We start from the raw sequence: 22,213 nt of genomic DNA, 5'->3' as shown, positions 1-22,213 counted from the left end.
GAGATCATGGTGACTGAAGAAAAGGTGGTCAGAGAAGTCAGGGGTTAAGGTAGATATTGTGGCATGGAGAAGGGTTTGGAATTAGTGCAGGGGCAGACAGTGTAGGCTTTGTGTGCTGTTGTAAGGCCTTGGCTTCTGTGAGATGGAGTTACTCTGGGTAATTTGAAACTATATACAGGGCTTGGCATAGAAGGGTAATTATTAAGATTTATATATGTAGTTGCCTTTGGTCTTCAAAATGTCTGCTTCAAATTTCATTATTTTAAATGCATGTATCATTCTACCTGACTATACCTGGAGGCTCAAAAATGAATTACTAGTTTGTCTACCAGACCCTCTCTGCCATCAATCCATTGTTTAAAGAATCAAAATATCCTTACATTCAGCCATATAGTGAATAAGCCAAAAGCTTTATTCATACCATGTCATACACTGAATTTTATATTCAAATATTTCCCATAGATGTGGTAATTATTATATATAGAAATTATTCCTGGTGATTTTTATTATACAGGTCTATAACATTGTTTAATTTAAAAGTATAATCTTACCAATAATATAAATTATATGTTTTGGGTAAGAAATCAGTTCAATTCTCTGATCTTTGTTCCTTCATTCAAAAAAATATTTTAAGTTCCATCAAAAACCAAATTGAAGCTGTAATTTTGTTCATTGAATTCTATTTTGCTCAGTGTAAAACCCTGAAATGTTTTCCTGTAAAAAAAAAAAAATAGCAGTTTATAAGCTTATCTTTCCACTCAATAAAAATAACCAATAACTCATTAAAGTAGCATTTTTTACAAGTTTAACTATATATTTAAATCACAAATTAGAGCCAAAGATTGTCAGTGTGGTCAAAAACAAGACCAACTATGATGGCATCAGGGTGTTGCATTTTAAGTATAAAGACTAATAGGTTAAAAGTAAAAGGATGAAAAAAGATACATTCTATTAATACTAACCAAAAGAAAGCTGGCTTGCTATATTATCAGTCAAAATAGGTTTTGCAGCAAAGAATATAACCAGAGATGATAAAGGTTATTTTACAATACTACACTTTTACACATCTAATAACATTTTTAAAATACATGATGCAAACAACTGATAGAACTGCAAGGAGACAAAATCTGGACTTAAACTTAGATATTTTAATACACTCTTCTTAATAATTAAGATAGAAAATCAGAAAGGATTTAAAAGACTTGAACAAACTGTTTACCTAATTGATATATAGAGAGAGAGAATATTATACAATACCATTAGCATATACATTATTTTCAAATGCACACAGAACATTTATAAAGATAGGTCATATACTAAGCCACAGAATGAGTCTCAATGAATCTAATAAGATTTAAACCTCACAAAGTAAGTTCTCTATCCATAATAGAAATGAAATTTGAAATCAATAATAAAACCAGGCATGATGGCGCATGCCTGTAATCGCAGAGACTCGGAAGACTGAGACAGGAGGATTTTGAGTTCAAAGCCAGCCTTAGCAAAAGCAAGGCGCTAAGCAACTTAGTGAGGTCCCATCTCCAAATAAAATACAAAATAGGGCTGGGATATGTGGTTGAGTGCCCCTGAGTTCAATCTCTGATACCCCGCCAAAAAAATAAAATAAAGGAAATCAATAACAAAAATCTATGAAAATTCAAGAATTTAGAAATTAAATATACCCATGAATCAAACAAGACACCAAAATAGAAAATTACTGAATGAATAACACAACACATTAAAATTCAAGAGATGCAATAAAGAATTAAAGTCAATGTGATTACAGAACATCAGTGAATGTTTACAGTCATGTGTTCAGCACACGTTAGTGAAGCAGTTCTCTAAAAATTAGTAGGCAAAGTAACCTTAATATTGAGTACATGGAGCTAGAAATTATGTTTTAAGGATTACATAGTTAAAAATGACTAGACGCCCAGGAAGCCAGCCCAACTTATGTTTATCTTGAATTCCAGATATTACATCTTATTCTCAAAACCCACTGAAATAAATTCTTGTTTTATCCTGTGGTTAACTAGTAATTTAATGTACAGGATTTAAATGAATATATCTATATCTGTATCTATAGATATAGATATATCAAGGTTTGGGTTTAGGATAAATTTTGACTAAAAAATCTGGCAATATCTAGTACAACAAACTTTAGCAAGAAATATCTTAGTTATCTTCTGAGGTTTTAATTCCAGAATCATTCTTGGTTATATGCTTTGCTGCTGAACTACAGTGTTTTACATCTATTCATCCAAAGATTTGAGAACAGTGTTATGTTCAGGCTATTAACATGCTAATAACTTTAAATGTTTTGTTTACTCCAATCAAAACAATGACTAATGATACTTAGTTTTATTCTGGATAGCTTATAGCTTAGTGTCTACATGAATTTGTTCTCAGATTCTTAAGTCTCCAAACTTACACTAAATAATTTGAAAGAAAAGATTAGTATAAAATATGGAACATTGAGAAGAAATATTATTCAAATTACTTGTTTGCATTAAACACTTTTTCCAAGGAACATAGTACCTTAAACAAAATAAAATCACCTGTTTATTTTAATGCATTGCATTTTAAACTATATCATTGCTATTTGCGTGTGAATTAAAGATAATCATTAATAGGGTATAAGTCAGACTTGCTGAAAAAATATCTTCCAATATTTTTTCAAGGTATTCAAATAATGCTTTTACATAGGAGGTCCTTACTATGTATACATTTAGCATTCTGATAAACATATTAGGTTAGGAACAGTTTTCTACGTCATTAAATATTCTCTAAATACCAGTTTTTATTGGCTGTGGAATTTTTTTGTTGTATTAATATACCTTCATTTAATCCACTTAGTTTCTATTTCATTTACTCTTCTGATATCTTGATATTAAAATACTTATAAATAAACATGTAATGTACAATAATTTCTTATTTAAATTACATTCTAAGAAAAGGATCACTGAATAAAAGGAGAAAAGAGAAATCATTTACTAAATAAATTTTCCAGCTAATATGCCTACACTTTGTTGCAAGCCCAGTTTGTGCATGCATATTTCTTATTAAAAAAACAATGCTGCTACTTTATTTTCAATCTTATAAGTATGAATTTAGGGGTTTTGTTGTTGTTTGGTATTGGGGATTGAACCCAGGGCGCTTTACCACTGAACTCTTTGTTATTTTGCCACAGAGTCTCCCTCCATTGCAGGGCCACCAAAGTGATCTGGAACTTGCATTATTCCCATCTCAGCTTCCTGAGTTCATAGCATTAAAAGAACGCGTGCAGCGCCTGGCTATAAGTGTAGTTTTAAATATAAAATATTTCTTCACCATGAAGTTTGTTATTCAAAGCTATGACATACACTAAAAGAATCTTTGTTAAATCTGTCTTATCAAATAATACCTTTTTGTTAATCTACCTTTAAGCTTAATGGACTAACCAGTTTTTTTTACAGATTAATATTTTTACAAAAGAAAGACACTTGCCCTCTTTGATTAATGTCATTAATCCAAACTTCAGTGATTTGAAAATCTGATTATCAGCCACACTCTTATTTTAATTAGTTTGAAAATATGTACATACATTTTTGGCAACAACTCTTTTAAGGTTATTTGGATTCAAAATAAAGTTTAAGGCATTAATTTAATGAAGGGATAATTGGAAATATTTTGGTTTTAAAATAATATAATAGGGTTATGTAAGCATAATTTGTTGGCTATGTTTAACTAATGAAAATTATGTGATAGGGAATAAAAATGTATATAATTTAAAATTTTATAATTAAAAATATTTTGTGAAATGTAAAGGATAACATCTGAGAGAAAGAATGATGCTTTGTTAAGGAGATCTCAATTTAAGATCTTTTCTACATGAAGAAATCAATAATGTTATCCATTGGTAAGAAGGACATAGGAACATGTTTGATACAGGATTTGAGTATTTGTCAAGTGCTTTAAGATATTAATGCAAACACAATAGTACTACAGATTTTAATTTCTTCTGTTTTGATCCTAGCTGAGATATGTAAATTCTTAGGTTGAGAATAAGTTACAGACACATCCTTTCTAAAACAGGAATAAAGATTTTTTTCTAGATGGCTTATAAATCATGCAAAATGAATTATTTGGTAAATGAGATTTTGAAAGTTTTTTTAATAGATGAAATTATTATAGTACTATCTCTGTAGACCAGCCAAAATAATAGACTGATTCAGAAAGCAGTATGCTTTCTATGAAGGCACCTTAGGACCTGCAGGAAATAATGTCAAGACACAAATCACTTAATCACTAATTTATTTCCGGGCTCCAACACCTACTAACAAATGTTGGACAAGACCTTTAACCTCACTATGCCTCTTAATTCTTCCTTTATAAAGAGGGTTTACTAACTTACAGGTTTGTGGTAAGCATAAAATTGGTTAATACATGAAAAGCATGTAAATATTGTAGAATACTATAATGTTTTTGTCATTTGTTCCAAGTCATAATTTAAAAAATATTTGTCAAACATACTTTATGCTGATGTGTACCATTGCAGATACAGTGTAGAATGTTTTATAAAATGGCAGGTAAGTAGAAGAAACTACTTTAAAATACCTGTTGAAAAAGAATTACATTACCCTCTACCTTTACTATCAAATCTAGATCTGGAACTGCAACCCTAATTCAGTTTGTAATGTCAAGACATGAAGATCCTGAGGACTCTTACTAGACCTGAATGCTCAGTATCTCCTAAGCCTACTCAGAAATGAGTCATCAGTAGAAGTCGTGGTCCAAACTGAAATACATATAATTTCACATATGTAAATATATACTGCTACATATAAAATTAATTTTCACATTTAGAGACATTTTGAGATTTTTACTAGCAAAAGGCTTTACAAGGACAAATATTATATCAAATTACTATGTTAGGCTTACAAATATTAAAATCCTAGTTTTTTTTCTGTACGCTATTTCAGAGCATTTGGAAACTGCATTGCTGTCTCATTGAAAATGATTTATGCATAATTCTTTAACTGATTTTTAAGAGCATATGTGTACATTTGTATATTTATTTCCACCCTTCTCCTCTAGAACTGGGTGGATAAAGCTGAAAAACAGATTCTTCTTTCTGACACACTCGATCTATCAGAACTCTTCCATCCAGACACATTTCTTAATGCTCTTCGCCAAGAAACTGCAAGGTAATTAAAACTAAAATGCTTTACCTATTTGTTTCAGAGGGTAATTAGATTTTGCTTTAGTCACTTCTAATCACATTGCCTTGATTATTGAGAAATGAATTTATTGTTGAAACCCAGATATTTGTTATTCCCTAATACTTTATTTTAAAAAAACAGTTAACTTTAAGTTTAAAAAAAACTAATGCTTTTAATTATGTATTTATTAGAATTGAAAAGATGAAATTTAACTTAAAAATTTAGTCATTTAAAAAAAATTTAAAAAGATTTAGTCATTTATCTAGACTTGTTTTGTCCAATATGAAGCTATTTAAATTTTACATTTCACATGTCACATGGAAATTTTAAAAAGTTAAAGTTAAGACTAAAAATTCATTTTCTCTCTCATTAGCCATGTTCAAAGTGCTTGATAACTAACTTGCTACCATTTTGGACTGCATGAAAACATTTTATCTTTATAGAAAATTCTACTGAACAGCACAGACTAGGCTTAATGGTGGAAAAAAGGACATTATAGTGAAGATCAAATTCATTTCCATACCAGATGAAATAGTACCAAAAATATATTTAACAAATTTATTTGCTTAATTACTCAGATTTCAGTTTATACCATCTCAAGATCTATAAATATCAATATTTTAATTTTGCTAATAAATGTTTATTGAACACGTATTTTAGGCCATAATTCAAATGGAGGGTGTAAAATGAAATGCCATGTACTTAAGGAATTCATAACCCTAAAGGAAGACTGATATATAAACAGTTAAATTTTTAAAACATGGTGTAAAATCTAAGATATTGTGCATAATAGATCTTAATTTGAACGTTATAAATGTATCAGTTTAAAATAATAAGACTATCCTCTTCCTGAGGATTTGGGAACAGGAGTTCGTTCTAGTGATTGAATCTAAGGTCTTACACATGCTAAATACAGGAGTTGGTTCTAGAGATTGAACCTAGGGACTCATGCATGCTAAACACTGCACTACACCCCAATTCCCCTAATAATTGTGACTTTTGTGTGTGTGTGTGTGATTCTGGGGATTGAACCCAGGGCCTTGTGCATGAGAGTTAAGCACTCTACCAACTAAGCTATATCCCCAGCCCTAATTGTGACTTTTGATGCTTTACTTTTATAGGGCAATGGGTCATTCTGTGGATAGCCTTAAATTTGTAGCTTCATGGAAAGGTCGACTTCAAGAAGCAAAGCTGCAAATTAAGGTACTAATTTTAGCTATCCTGTTTGAGACGAGATTATGAAATATCTATCTCAAAGCCATCTATTTTTATAGTTGTAATATCAGCAAAGTTAGATTGTGTTACCTATGTAAAATAATCAAAATTACAATTTAACCTGAAATAGCTTATAATACAAAATACAAAAAAAAAATCTACTTGTATATGATTGAAAATCTACATCTAAATCATAACCACATAATTTGAGAAAAGGAAAATTACATTAAAGAACTGACTCGTGAAAAGGTTAATTGTGTTCGTATCTAGAGTCTACTTTAAAAATTCCTAACTTTACTCTGTACCGGCCCCACCATGGAAAGGTTTCCATCTGGTCTTTGCAGACAAAACTCCAGCTGACAGTACTTCGCATCTCATCCTACCTCATACTTGGGAGAAGAGAAACTGAGAATTGAATTATTTGAACTAGCTTTAAAATCTTGGGCCACTATAACTGGCAACTTGGTGAGCAACACACAAAGAGGAACCCTCAGCTCTTGCTCTTGTGTTCAGTACATAGCTCAAGAAGAAATGGAAAAAAAGACAGTTGGACATAGGCAGTGACCATCTATTCTCATTGACTATTTTAACCAACTTAGTAGAAACAATTCTGTAATTTTGTGTATATTTATATATATATATATATATATATATATATATATATATATATATATATATTCTTTTTTTCTTTGTGTATATAATTTTTTCTTTTTGTCTCATTAAAAAAATTAATTATAGTTTTTTTCCTTGCCTTGTCTTTTAAGGGTTAGGTTTTCTTATTAGTATATTACAATTTTTGTTTTATATTGTTTTTCATTTGTTAGTTTCTCTTCTGCTAAATCCAAATTCTGTTCTATCTTCCACTCTCCCTTTGTTACTTCTATTTTTTCTCCTCTTCCCTTGTAACCTTCACTTCCTACATCTCTTCTTCAGTCTGTTCACTTTTTGAAATTATAAACTCTTTTCTACCTTTCTATCATATTTTCTTTTCTATTAACTGTATTCTTACCATCATTTAGCACTAATTGGTTTATATAATGCCTGCCCCCACCATTAATGCTGTTGCAATTATTATTGCTGTGCATTCCATAGTTGACACCTGTTGTGCGATTTAATGCCAGATATAAACACATGTTTACTTATTGTTTTTGCTGTTGGCAGTTGCTAACCCTACCATTTCTATTTTTTGTGGCAGTTAACATTGTAGATGTTATAATAGAAATCAAGTATCTAGTTTAATGCTTTATTTTGTTTGCATTGGGTTTTGCTCATTTGTTTTCCCCTATTTTGTGAAGTGCTGGGAACCCTACAAGGGCACTACAAATCCACAGGGTAGAAACTCTGGTGCTGAACTGAACTCAACCAAAAGATGGCATGCCTTGCCCCCCACACAAATTAATGACAGTCAGTCTTCATCTATACTTTAATACAAAGAAGGTCAAAAACCCTAACTAATGACCAGGCCCCAAGTAGAAACAGGTAGGGATGGGTCCCCAGCTGGAACCTATGGACTTCAATTGCTATAGAAAAAAAACAAAACAGAAAAATAATACAAAAGCTATCAACACTATACCTATGAGGGGAGATCTCAATCCAGATCTCTCTAGGACACTTTGGCAAGTGAAGACTGGGCCCCAAAAAGATCCACACATAAGAGTGGAAGAGTAATTCCCAACAGATGCATAAAACCCAACACATGAATACAAGAAATATGAAAAAGCAAGCTAACACACCACCTCCTAAAGGCAATAATTCACCAGCAATATGACCTTCAAATACTGATGAAATATCAGATAAGGATTTCAGGAAAATCATTATAAAAATGATCAATGAATTCCCAAAGAACATGAGAAAACAACTGAATGAATTAAGGAAGTCACCACAGACTATGAATGAGAAATTCAATAATGAGATAGAAATTTTGAAATCTTGGAAATTAAAGACACCATAAATCAAATACAATGTTCAGTTGAACATCTCTTTAATAGAACAGATCATGAAGACAGAATATTAGAGCCAGAAGACAAAGTGGCCAGCTTTGAACATTTAGACAGTATTAAAGAAAATAAGTAACAATGATCAGAATATACAAGAACTCTGGGACAACATGAAGAGACAAATTTATGAAGCATTGGAATTGAGGAGGGCTGTGAGATGTGGGCTAATGGAGTGGATAAACTCTTAAGCATTCAGAATGAGATGGACATCCAGATATAAGAAGCATGCAGAACCCAAAAAGACAAGATCCAAACAGAACCTCTCCCAACATACAAAACAAGGATGAAATTTTTAAAGCCTTAAGAGAAAAACATCAGATTACATTTAGAGGTGAGCCAATCATAATCACTTCTGATTTCTCAGCACAAACTCTGCAAGCCAGGAGTGTTTGGAACAATGTGTTCCAAGTCCTGAAAGAAAATAACTGTCAACCAAAACTGCAATATCTAACCAAAACTGCTCTCATACCTGGCAAAGCAGATTTCACATCAGAATTGATCAGACAAAACAAAGGTAACAATCCAAGAAGATAAAGCAATAAATATTTATGCCCCAAACATGGGTACAACTAATAACATTCAAAATTGAAGATGAAATTAAAAAACCAAGACAAGCAGAAACTAAAAGAATTCATAAGTACTAAACTGGCACTAGAGAAGTTTCTTAAAGAAATAGTGCACATAGAAAAAATAAATAAACCTCAGAGTTCACAAAAGGACAAATCTCATTTGAAGAGTAGTTAAAGCGAATGAGAAATAGGATCAAATTAAACACAATAAATAAATCAAAATGGCAGGAATTAATATACATCTTTATAATAAAACAATGTAAATGGTTTCAACTCTCTAATTAAAAGAAGTAGGCTGGCAGAACTAATAAAAAGAAAAAAAAATAAGACCCAACTAACTATGTTGTTTGTAAGAGATGTACCTTACAGGCAAAGACAACCACAGGCTGAAAGTGAAAGGATAGAAATTGATATACCATGGGAATAGAGCCTGAAAACAAGCAGGAGGAGCTACTCTCATATCTGGTAAAGCAGATTTCACAACAAAATGATCAGACAAATAAAAGGGAACAATCCAACAAGAAGGTAAACCAAGTATGAAATATGATATGTCAAGAGCTTTGTATTGTTTTGAACAGCTAATAATAAAAAAAAAATTTTAAAAAGAAGATAAACCAATATATACTTATGCCCCAAACGTGGGTGCCGCTAATTACATAAAAGAGACACTACTCAAGTTGAAGCCTTAGATAAACCCTAGTAAAATAATACTGGATGATTTCATCACACCATCACATCACATCATTAGATACATCATCTATACATAAACTCAGTAAAGACTCTTTGGACTTGAAAAATATTATAAATCAAGTGGACCTAATGGATATCTATAGAACATTTCATCTCTCAACAACTGAATATGCTTTCTTCTCAGCAGCTCGTGGAACTTTCTCCTAAATAGGCCAAATTGTAGGCCACAAAGCAACTCTTAGCAAATACAAAAACGTGTGTATGTGTATAAAATTCCTTGCATCTTATCAAATTATAATGGCATGAAATTATAAATCAACATGACAAAATCCTATAGACACTATAGGAAAACATGGAGATTGAACAGTATTCTTTTGAATGATAAATGAGTAATAGAAGAAATCAGGGTGCAATTTAAAAGTTCTTAGACTCAAATAAGAATAGTGATACAACATTCCAGAACCTGTGGGACATAATGAAGGCAGTTCTAAGAGAAATTTATAGCTATGAAGTGCCTACATAAGAAAGATCTCAGGGTTGGGATTGTGGCTCAGTGGTAGAGCGCTCGCCTAGCACAAGTGGGACCCAAGTTTGATCCTCATCGCCACATTAAAAAATAATAATAATAAAGGCATTGTGTTGTGTCCATCTACACCAAAAAATAAGTATTTAAAAAAAAAACAGAAAGATCTCAAACAACCAAATGTTGCATCTCAAGGCCCTGGAAAAAGAACAAACCAATTCCAAAACTATAAAAGGAAGGAAATAATTACAGCTAAAAGCAATCAACTTGAGAATAAAAAAAAAAAAATACAAAGGATTGATGAAACAAAGAGTTGGTTCTTTAAAAAGATAAACAAGAAAAATAAGCCCTTAGCCAAACTAAACAAAAGAAAATTGTAGAAAAACAAATTAATAAAATTAGAGATGAAAAGGGAAAAATTACCAGACTTCTCAGAAATCCAGCTCATTGGGAACTAATTTTGAAAACTGCCAAAACTGAATCAAAGAACTTAGAAACTTAAACCAATAATGTGGAAGGCTTTTTAATACTGCTTAAATATCATTACAACAAAGAAAAGCCCAGGACCATATGGATTCTAGCTGAATTCTACCAAACCTTTAATGAAGAACTAATGCCAATACTCCTCAAATTATTTCATGAAATAGAATGGAATAATGGGACACTTCCAATTTATTTCTACAAAGCCAGTATCATACTCATACCAAAACCAGATAAGGATTCAACAAGGAAAGAAAACTATAGACCAGTATCCCTAATGAACCTACTTGCAAAAATGCATAATGAAATATTAGCAAATCATGCTCAACAACATATTAAGATTATACACCATGACCAAGTTGGTTTCATTCCAGGGATGAATGAATTGTTTAATATATGCAAACCAATAAATGTAATTCATCACATAAACAAGGACACTTAGTAATCTTGATAGATTCAGAAAAGGCCTTCAACAAAATTCAGCACCCATTCATGATAAAAACACTGAAGAAACTAAGGATAGAGGGAACTTGCCTCAACATCTTACAGTCTCTTTATGAACAACCCAAAGCCCACCTCATAGTATATGAAGAAAGACTGAAGGCATTTCCTTTAAAATCTTGGACAAGACAAGGATGTCTATTCTTAACACTTCTATTTAATATAGTGCTAAAAATTCTAGCCAGAGTGATTAGGCAAGAGAAGAAAATAATAGGGGTAAGATAGGAAAGGAAGAAGTCAAATTATCACTGTTTACAGATATTATCCTATATCTAGAAAATACAAAAATACTCCATCAAAAGACTGCTAGAGTTAACAAACAAATTTGGAAAAGTAGCAGGTTACAAAATCAACATACAAAAATCATAATAAGACCACCTGGTATATGACTTCATTTACATAAAATGCTCAGAATAGAGAAATCTTTATGGACAGAAAGTAGGCTATTGGTTGCCAAGGTAGGAGGAAAGAAGTTAGTGGGGTGAGAACTTTAGGGTATGAAGTTTCTTTTGGGGTAATGAAAGTGTTCTAAAACTGAGAACAATGGTGTATACTAAAACTCATTTAATATTTTAAAATGTTTTGTGTCATAATAATTATATGGCAATAAAGATGTCATAAAATGTTTATTTTGAAAAAATTGACAGTTCCATATGACCCAAAGGAGGAGCTTCAATAGTTATATGGGAAAAGCTGGATAAGTTGCTTAAAATATGTGATACATTGACATTTTAAACATATAAACTAGCTAAATTATTGCAGTCATTTTTATTTTTCCTGGTTTAATTGTATTAGAAATCACATTATCTTTTTTTCTCATTTAAAAATCATGACCTTTTACTGTTTGTCACTGGTTTCAAATCTGCAGGTATCAGTGAAGTCATATTTTCTCACTTTTATCATTTATTGAAGTATGAATAAGTCTTGGTATGTGCTAGCATTAAAATATCACCTACTTTTTTTAACTGGTTAACAATTTTGTTTAATTGTTGATTGTTATAATAAATGTAGAAATTTAACTCAGTCACAAGACTTAGTATTTAGATAAACATACTCATATAGAAAACCCACTTTTAGAACAATCTATTTAAAATTGTATATTACTTAATAAATATTTTTTATTTTAATTTTACCTTACTTCAAGTTATATAATTTACTTCTCCAAGTTATATAATGAAGTATTGTCTTTTGACATTCTTATGCTTTCATTTTTAAAAACATAAATATCTTTAAATTTCACAAATGTCTAAAAATTTGGTAGATTTATGGTTTTTAAGTAAAATAAAGCTTAAATTTTAGGTTTATTTTTAAAGTATATAAAAGTCAATATTAGAATACAGAAGTGTTCTTAAAAATGGAGCAATTTTTATAATGTTTTTATTCAATGGATATTTATTGAGACACGGTAAACTCAAAATGTAATGTTAAACTATAAGTTACACTGTGAAGATAGTTTCAATTTGTCTTTCATCAAATGGTAAAGTTAGAATAGACCATTCTGTTATGGGAATTATAGTAATATTTTTTGTACCTCATTCATTCCTTCAGTTATTCATTCAACAAATATACATATTTTAGAATACACTGTGAGCTATGCATCAGAAATAGATGGTGATAAAAAGACATTCCTTAAGCTTATTTTCTATTAGGGAAGCCTATTGGAAAAGACTGATATTAAAAATTATTATACTAAATAGGTAATTATAATTAGCTATCATAACTATAATAATGGAGAAATAACATCAACATGGGAACATATCTCAGTATATAGGAATCAAAAATACATATTCTCTAAGGAAGTAATGTTTGAAATGATATCTGTAGAAGAAGCCAGGAAATGTTGATAAGAAAGAAGTGTTCACAAATTCCTCAACAACACTCCTAAAGGGCAAGAAGTAAAATCAAGAATTGATAAATGGGATGATATCAAACTAAAAAGCTTCTTCACAGAAAAGGAAACAATCAAGAATATTAACAGATAGTCTACAGAATGTGAAGAAATCTTTGCTACTTGCACCTCAGGTAAAGCATTAATCTCCAAGTATATAAAGAACTCAAAAAACTTAACACCAAAAAAAATTAATAATAATAACCCAATCAATAAATGGGCAAAGGAACTGAACAGACACTTCACAGAAGAAGAAATAGGTCAACAAATACATGAAAAATGTTCAGCATCTCTTGCAATTAGAGAAATGCAAATTAAAGTTACACTGAAATTTCATCCTACTCCAGTCAGAATGGCAATTATCAAGAATAACAATAAATGTTGGCAAAGATGTGCAGAAAAATTTACACTCATATAGTGCTGGTAGAACTGCAATTTGATGCAGCCACTCTGGAAAGCAGTATGGATATTCTTCAGAAAACTTGGAATGGAAACAAGCATTTGACCCAGTTTTCCCACTCCTTGGCATATACCCAAAGGACTTAAAAATAGCATACTGTAGTGACACAGCCATATCAATGTTTATAGCAGTTCAATTCCCAATAGTTAAGCTATGGAACCAACCTAGGTGCCCTTCAATAGAAGAATGGATAAAGAAAATGTAGCATTTATACACAATGAAATACTAACTCAGCCATAAAGAAGTGTGAAATTATGGCATTTGCTGCTAACTGGATGGAACTGGAGAATATTATGCTAACTGAAATAAGCCAGTCCCCCTCCAAAAAAAAACAAAGACCAAATATTCTCTGATATGTGGATGCTAACTCACAATAAAGGGGGAGGGAATAATAGAAATTCATTATATTAGACAAAGGAAAGTGAAGGGAAAAGAGGGAGGATTGGAATAGGAAAGACAGTAAAATGAATTGGACATAACTTTCCTATGCTCATATTTGAATACACGACTAGTGTGACTCCATGTATATATAGTACATTTTACTGTCATGTATAACTAAAAGGAACAAAAAAAATAAAGAAGTATTCAGAGCAGAAGGAATATATGTGGAAGTGTAGAGGTGACAGATCATGTGCATTCAAGACCCCAGTTGAAACCAAGAAGGATTAGAGTACACTGTAGAGAAGAGGAAAACTGACACTAGAAAGTTAGATGGTGTCAAGGTTTAAGTTATTTTTCAAAATTACCCTAAGAACGGGAGAAAGAGGTACCAAAGGATTTTAAAATGCAAAGAATGACATGATCAGATTTTTTTTTAAAAGATTGATTTACCACACAAAATACATCAAGATTGAATCATGAAGAAATAAGAAGCCTGAACAGAGCAATAACAGGTAATCAAAACTTAAATTAGTAATAAAAAACTTCTCATGTAAAAGCCCAGGACCAAAAGGCTTTGCCGCTGAATATTTTAAAAACTAGTACCAATTCTCAAGTTACTCCAAACAATGGAAAAAGAAAACATTCTTCTAAACACATTCTATGAGACCAATATTACCCTGATACTAAAAGCAGAGGAGAACACACTAAAAGGGGGTGGGGGCAATATTTTTGGATGAACTGATGCAAAAGAATTCCTCACTAAAATACTAGTAAATTTTTAAAACACATGAAATTATTTTAAAGATTATACAGAGCAATCAGGAAGACAAAGAAATCCAAACAGCTTCCAAATTGGAAGAGGGATCCAAATTGTCTCTTTATAGATGACATGATCTTCTAGAGAGAATGCCCAAAACTTTATCAAAAAATTAAAATAAATGAATCCAGCAAATTTTCAAGATACAAATCAGCATGTGAAAATCATAGCTTTGCTCTATGAAATAGAAGAAAATAATCCCATTTCTGATATCTATAAAAAAATAACTAGAAATAAATTTAGCCAAAGAGGTGAAAGATCTCTTTAATGAAAATTATAAAACATTGAATAAAAACAAAAAAATGGGAAAACATCTCATATTCATGGATTAGAAGAATATTGTTAAAATCTCCATACTACCCAAAATGACTTAGGCATAGAATTTTTATAGGCATTACATTGAATCCTATATTTACCATATATATATATATATATATATATATATATATATATGGAATCTCACATATACACATGCATACACACACACACACACACACACACACACATCTTGAGCAAAAAGAACAAAGCACAAGGCATTATACTACCTGACTTAAAAATATACTACAAAATAGCATGGTATTATCATAAAACCATAATCTAATGGAACAGAATGAAGAACGCATAAGTAAACTCAAGTGTAACCAACTAGTTTTCAACAAAGATACTAAGAAAATATGTTGGAAAAGGGATAGTTATTTCAATAAGTGGTGCTGGGAAAATTAGGTATTCAAAAGTGAAAGAATGAAACTAGATTCCAGTCTATCACCAGTTACAAAATGGATTAAAGAATTAAATGTAAGACCTGAAACAATGAAAGAACTAGAAGAAAACATAATGGAAAATAGATTTTGGATAAAGCACAGGAAATTAAGGCAAAAATAGATAAATGGGATTACATTAAATGGAAAAGCTTCTGCACAGCCAAGGAAACAATTAACAGAGTGAAAAGACAACCTAAAGAATGGCAGAAAACATTTGCAAATTACACACCAGACAAGTCCTTGATATCTAGAATACATAAGGAACTCCAAAAACTCTATAGCAAAATAAATAAATAAATAAAGATAAAATTTTCTCCACAAAAGACATACAAACAGCCAATTGATTTATTTAAAAATGCTCAACATCACTAATCATCAGAGAAATGAGAATCAAATTCACATTCTTACCTAGTAAGAATGACCATTATGCAAAATATTAAAGATAATAAGTGCTGGCAAGGATATGGAGAAAGGAGTGCTTGAACATTTATTGGTGGAAATATAAATTAGTACAGTCATGGTTTTACAAAATATTAGAAAAAGATTGATACAGCAATCCCACTACTAGGTATATAGCCAAAGGAAATGAAATTTATATGTCAAAATAAAACACACCCATGTTTAATTTACAACACTATTTCCAATAGGCAAAAAATGAAAGCAACCTAAGTATCCATCAATCAATGGATAAAGAAAATATGGTACATATAGACAGTGGAACACTAATCCTATCATTTGTGACAACATGGATGGAAATGGAGATCATTATGTTAAGTGAAGGAAACCAGTCACAGAAAGACAGTTTTTGCATCATCTCTCTCAATATGGAGTCTAAACAAATTGATCTCAAAGAAGTGGTATTTACCAGAGTCTGGGGAGAATAAGTGGGAGGGAGGAATGGGGGAAGGTTGATCTCAGTGAATGTTATATTACAACTAAATAGGCGTTCTGTTGTATTATCACACAGTAGGGTAACTATAGGCAAACAATAACCTACTATAGTTCAAAAAGCTGGATTTTGAAATGTTTTTACCATAAAGAAATGATAAATGTTTGAGATAAATATGTTTAACCTGATTTAAACACTACACAATGTATATATGTAGTGAAATATCACCTGCTACTCCATTAATATGTACAATTTGTTTTATATACTAATTCAAATTTTAATTTAAAATAATTTTTTAAAGATTTAACTGTAATGAAAGGTAGACTGAAGTTAAGAGTAAAGTCAAAGAAATTAGTAAGCCATTTAGTAATTAGGGCCAAAACAGATAGCTTCCAGAGTGGGGCAATTATAGAGGGTGTGGAAAGAAAAGGACAGATTCAGAAAGTAATTCTTGGAAGTGGCAGGACTTGATAATTGGTGGCATGTGGAAAGTTACTGAGAATGAGCCAAACATATCTCCCCAGTGTTTAATTAGGCAACTACGATCCTCAGTACTATCAATTATGATATGAAATCCTAGGGAATAGTGTTTCTCCTCAAATCAGAAGAGGAAATTTATGAGTTTATCTCAGTATATGTATATGACATAATCAAGTTGTAGTTTAGCAAATTTTTATACTGACTATTGAAATTTAAAATTTGGTGAAATTTCTAGAAGAGGTCTTAGAAGAATTACCTTACCCCAGGAGATTAGAAGAACTCTTTAAACTTTAACTTTCATTTTTTAAATATTTCATAAATATTTTCAAAATATTTCATAAACTGTTTAAATTGTCTGTGTATTACATCAGTGGTACAATAGAATATTGAACTTAAATATTACATAATTCTGATTTTTAACTCCAGCTCTTTAAAAAAGTTGCTTTTTCAATGCAACCTTACTATAAAACTAATGAAATGGTTATTTAAAACTATTAAGACATAGTCTCCTAGAACATCCTAGTACCCAAACCATTTCCTAAGTTCAATATGGCCAAAAATGATCCTAACTCTTCCAACTATGTTCCTTTGACCTTGAACTACAGAGTTCTTTCATTTACAGATGCTTCTCAATTTGTGATGGGGTTATGTTCCAATAAAACCCCATTACAAGTTGAATGTTAAAGGCATTTAAGATGCCTAATCTGCTGAACTAAATAGTGCAGCAACACAGTACTGTAGCATATCAGTTATTTATTATTGTGATCCTGTGGGCTGACTGGGAGTTTCAGTTTCCAAGAGGGTCTCTTAATGCACATATTGCCAAGCCTAAGAAAAGATCAAAATTCAAGATATGGTTTCTTCTGAATATAAGGTCAAAAGGTTATGATTTAATTCATCATATAATATTAATATTATATATATTATATATATTAACAGTGTTTATATATAATATTAATATTAATTAGCCAATGCTGTTATTACACATTAAAATAAAAATCCAAGGAGACCAATAATATACTAACATTTTGAACTAATAATTCAACTGTAGGCGGATTATATATTTTATTTAAAGCTTAAATGACAGTTTCTTCATTTTGCTAAGACACTTTGTTGTAACTAGCCTCTATTGATTTTTTAGAAATAGAGCTGCTCCACACTGAATCCACTGGTCTTGGTTACCTCCACATGGAACATCGATATTGGTTACCACACGGTCCCTTTCAGCACTTGTGTAAACAGGCAAAGAGATGCACTCATCAGGAGAATATTTATAAGATTGCTTATATTTTGTACCAAGTATAAACTATGGGAATATAGATTGGCATGAAAGCAAAATGTTGGAAGAGCTATAAAAGCAAAAATACATTGCCATTAGTGTAGGTTAACAGTAGAGAAATTAAAGTAGTGAGCACTAAGAAATATGAAATTAATATTACCTAGGGAACTCTATTTTCATTTTCAGAATTTCTTCAGTTGTTACCAAAGTTACTTTAGAGTGAGATATTAATTTTTTTTATTCCTTCAACTCTATAAAACATGTTAAAGTTTTTTTTCATTTAAATTGTTGAACTTTATTCTACTCTGTAAAAGATGATGCTATAATTCCAAGCAGGAAACACATGTTTGCTCTCTAATTAATGCATTTCTTTCCCCTTCTTGGAGAAATAATGACTTTTTTGACTTTTTCCATTATATTTCTATTAAATCTAATGCCAGGGCACTTGGGTTACATAACTGATGACATTTGTGTGTTTTCCTAAATTATTTGCTAAAAATGAGAATTCAGTCTAAAGTTCACAGTAAACACTTCTCCAGATCTTGTATTTTTTATTCTCTAATAAAATGCCATGATCTGTTTTCATAGTATTTAGAATACATAGCCACAATGGAAAGTGTTATCTTTGTTCTTATGGTATAATATCTTAACTCCTGACATTTCAGAATTTAATATATTTAATATATTTTAATGACTTGTACATTTCCATGGCAGATTAATGGTTTATTACTGGAAGGATGCAGTTTTGATGGAAATCGGCTTTCTGAAAACCAGCATGATTCTCCCAGTATATCATCAGTTCTCCCTTGTTTTATGGGCTGGATTCCACAGGTAATAATTTTTAAAGGAATAATTTTTTATTTCATCAATTAATTCTTAGATTTTGATCTTTTCAATAAGATTATCAGCTGTGTACTTTTGTTTTATTTCTAATCTTACTTGCATTTGAACAAATTTGTAGTCAAAACATTTTATCCTTTATAAAAGATGCACAGAATGTGCACCAGTTAGGTTTGGAAATAACAATATATTCCTTTTATGTTCATCAAGAAATGATCATAAAAGGAACATATCACATGTGTTAAGGGTTTCATGTACTTTATATACTCTTCAAATCAATTGTGCAAGGCATCTACTGTGCCCATTTTCAAGTGAGTAAATGTGTTCCCATGAAGGTTAGAGAACTACTGCAGTTGGGCACACCAAAAGTGACCAAATCAATGTGTTAACACACACCTGGTACTGTCACACCATGACCTTATATTGCTGATAGGTAGATGGAAAATAAAACCTTCAGTTATTGGAAGAATTTTCAACAATGGTATCAGGATGCAAGCATGCCTTTAAAATAGAATATAGTTGTAGATGGAGAATCCAAGTATGAACATATGTGAACAAACTATAATCCTGTACCTAAATAGTAATAAAACTATTTCATGTATTGCTCACTATATGAAATATTAATTTTCTCATTGGGGAATAATGCATCGACTTTTTTATTATAGGTCTTAAGAATCAAAAATATCTGAATATTTTTTGGAAAAAAAAACTATACCTGTAGTAATAATTTAGTCATCATACTCAAGAGCCAGAATAGAATCCTCTGACCTAAAAGAGCATACATTATTGTATGACCTCCTATTTTTTACCATCTCATATTCATTTTACGTAATATGAAATTAACTATCAGATGAAAAGAGGTGGAGAGAATTTTTTCACTCTTTCTATTAATTCCTAATGAGAAATTCCTACCAAAAAGTTGATAAATTAAAGATTATGCATTTTTTTAAAATCTTAGATGTGTTTACCAAATGGAAAGTTATATGCAAAAGTTAAGGTTGGAATTTGTCAAGGGTTTAAACTACATCATGTAAAGTTGTGTATGACCTAGGTGAATTCTAACGAATACAAATTATGTGAAATACTTACTCTTTGCCAAATAAAATCCACATAATGACTTCGATGAGGTCATAAACAAATTAGACAGTGTTAACTGGTTCACTGAAGAGAAACCCCAGCAATAAAAATAGAGCATGAAGAATGACTAGAATAAACACAGTAGAAAATGGCCTGGAGCAATACCCACATAATTGACCATAAAGTAAAGGCAAAGCAGGAAGCCAAAGCCAGCCTATTACTGGGTTGTATAAAAAGCCCTGTGACTCTACAAGACTAGGAGTTGATACCTTTGTAACATTTTATTTCAGGTTTCATATCTACGCAGTTATATTTTTCATCCTTTAAAAGAATCAGTGTTATAATGAAAAACTAAAAATATGAAAAATAGCTATTTCATGTAAAAAAGGTAAAATTAATTGAGTAATTAATCTATGAAAAGCAGGTAATATGAATTTTTTTTTAAAGAGAGTGAGAGAGAGGGAGAGAGAATTTTTTTAATATTTATTTTTTAGTATTTGGTGGACACAACATCTTTGTTTGTATGTGGTGCTGAGGATCGAACCCAGGCCGCATGCATGCCAGGCGAGCGCGCTACCGCTTGAACCACATCCCCAGCCCAGTAATATGAATTTTTTCATGGCATTTCGTGAAAGGATTTATTGATTCTTCCCCACTTTCCTCTCCACTCCCTTCCTTTACCACTGTAGAGACCCCTTCTTTGCACACAGCCTATGGCTTTCAGGCTCTCAACTAAGAAGGATATGGGACATATCGCTAATTGTTCCTGAGCAAAATATTTTGGTGTCAAGCAGAACTTAATTCCTGTGCCAGTTCCCAAAATTATGAACTAGGTGGGTTAGGCAAAATAATCCCACTGAATCAGTTTTTTCATTTGAAAATGTGGATACTGATAATTCAAGAGGACCATGTTGAGGATTAAATAAATTCCTATGTATATAAAGTACAAAACACAGTGTCTCTCACATGGTAAGTCTTACTTTATTCTATTGCAAATATTTTTAAACCTTTTAAAAGTATGACAATACTTATTTTATATAGTGCCTTATGGTTTACTGATCATTTTACTTATATAAAAACAGCAAGTATTTAATGATATCAGATATATGCTGAACACTGGGCTTACAATGATAATTTCTACTATCAAATTCTTCTATTGAATGGGGCAGAAAATAAGAAATTGTTTCAGTTCAGAAATATAAATGTAGTTATAGACATTTATATACAAGTGCTTAGAGAAACCTCACCTCTACTATCTGTGATCAGATGAGGGAACGTCAAATGACCTGTGACTTGAAGTATGGTTAATGAAAGTTCAAGGACAAATTCAAAAAGTGGGTAAGGTAGTTTAGATAGAACAGGCAACAGATGTAAAGGTGTAGAGGTAGAAAATAAATTAGGTTATTCTTGGAAACACAGGTATAGTACATATGGAGTATATGTTCATTTGGAAGGCTGGTAGGGGTTGTGGTCAGATAGGAAGGCCAAGACCAAGTGTGATAAGCTGAGTAGCTGTGCCCAGGAGTTTAGACTACCTTATGGTCAGTACAAAATTTTTAAGAATTAGAATAAGAGCATAAGATTAAATTTCTAGTTTTGGAAAATCAGTCTACAATTGAGTGAGTGGATACAGATTGGCACAGGGTGAAATACAAATATATTTGTCTCTTCATATCAATCCTATAAGTTTTGTAGAGCAGGTTCTGTTTTGTTGATGAAGAAACTGAAAAATTAGGTAAATGACTTTTTATGTCATAATTTGAGTAACAATCAGCATTTCTTTGTACTGATTATGTACCAAGCATTGTGTGAAGTGTTTAAACTACAAGATATTTAAACCTTGCAAAAATTTTTGAAATAAAGATTATCATATCCTTTGGGGGAAAAACAGGTTTATAAGATTATATAAATGGCCCAAAGATCAAATGATTAGTAGATAAGCAACTGAAATTCAAATCCAGGTCTGTCTTTCATAAACTTTTGGCCTAATACAGAACCATAATAAGAGTTTAAACTAGGGCTTGGAAAACTATAGCCCAAGGAACCAAATCTGGTTTGCTGTCTGGTTTTGAATAACCCATGAGTATTGAATGTTTTTTTACATTTTTAAAAAGTTAGAAAACTCAGAAGAATAGCATTTAATGACATGTTAAATTTCCATGAAATTT

At 31.1% G+C, this 22,213-nt stretch overlaps 1 protein-coding gene across 2 annotated transcripts in view; it reads left to right on the top strand.

The window, feature by feature from the left end:
• The window catches only part of DYNC2H1 (dynein cytoplasmic 2 heavy chain 1), a 387,437-nt gene that overhangs the window by 358,605 nt on the left and 6,619 nt on the right, over nt 1-22,213 (top strand). For both annotated transcript variants that reach the window (XM_081279719.1, XM_081279718.1), the window contains 3 exons: nt 5,074-5,183; nt 6,320-6,401; nt 18,843-18,959. In XM_081279719.1, coding sequence (XP_081135845.1) covers nt 5,074-5,183; nt 6,320-6,401; nt 18,843-18,959 — 309 coding nt within the window. The remainder of the gene's footprint in view (nt 1-5,073; nt 5,184-6,319; nt 6,402-18,842; nt 18,960-22,213) is intronic.

This window comes from Spermophilus citellus, assembly GCF_964194105.1.
Source record: "Spermophilus citellus genome assembly, chromosome: 2".
Classification (NCBI taxonomy): Eukaryota; Metazoa; Chordata; class Mammalia; order Rodentia; family Sciuridae; genus Spermophilus; species Spermophilus citellus.
The sequence above is the reverse complement of the archived record's forward strand: the minus strand, read 5'-3'. Positions and strand labels throughout refer to the sequence as shown.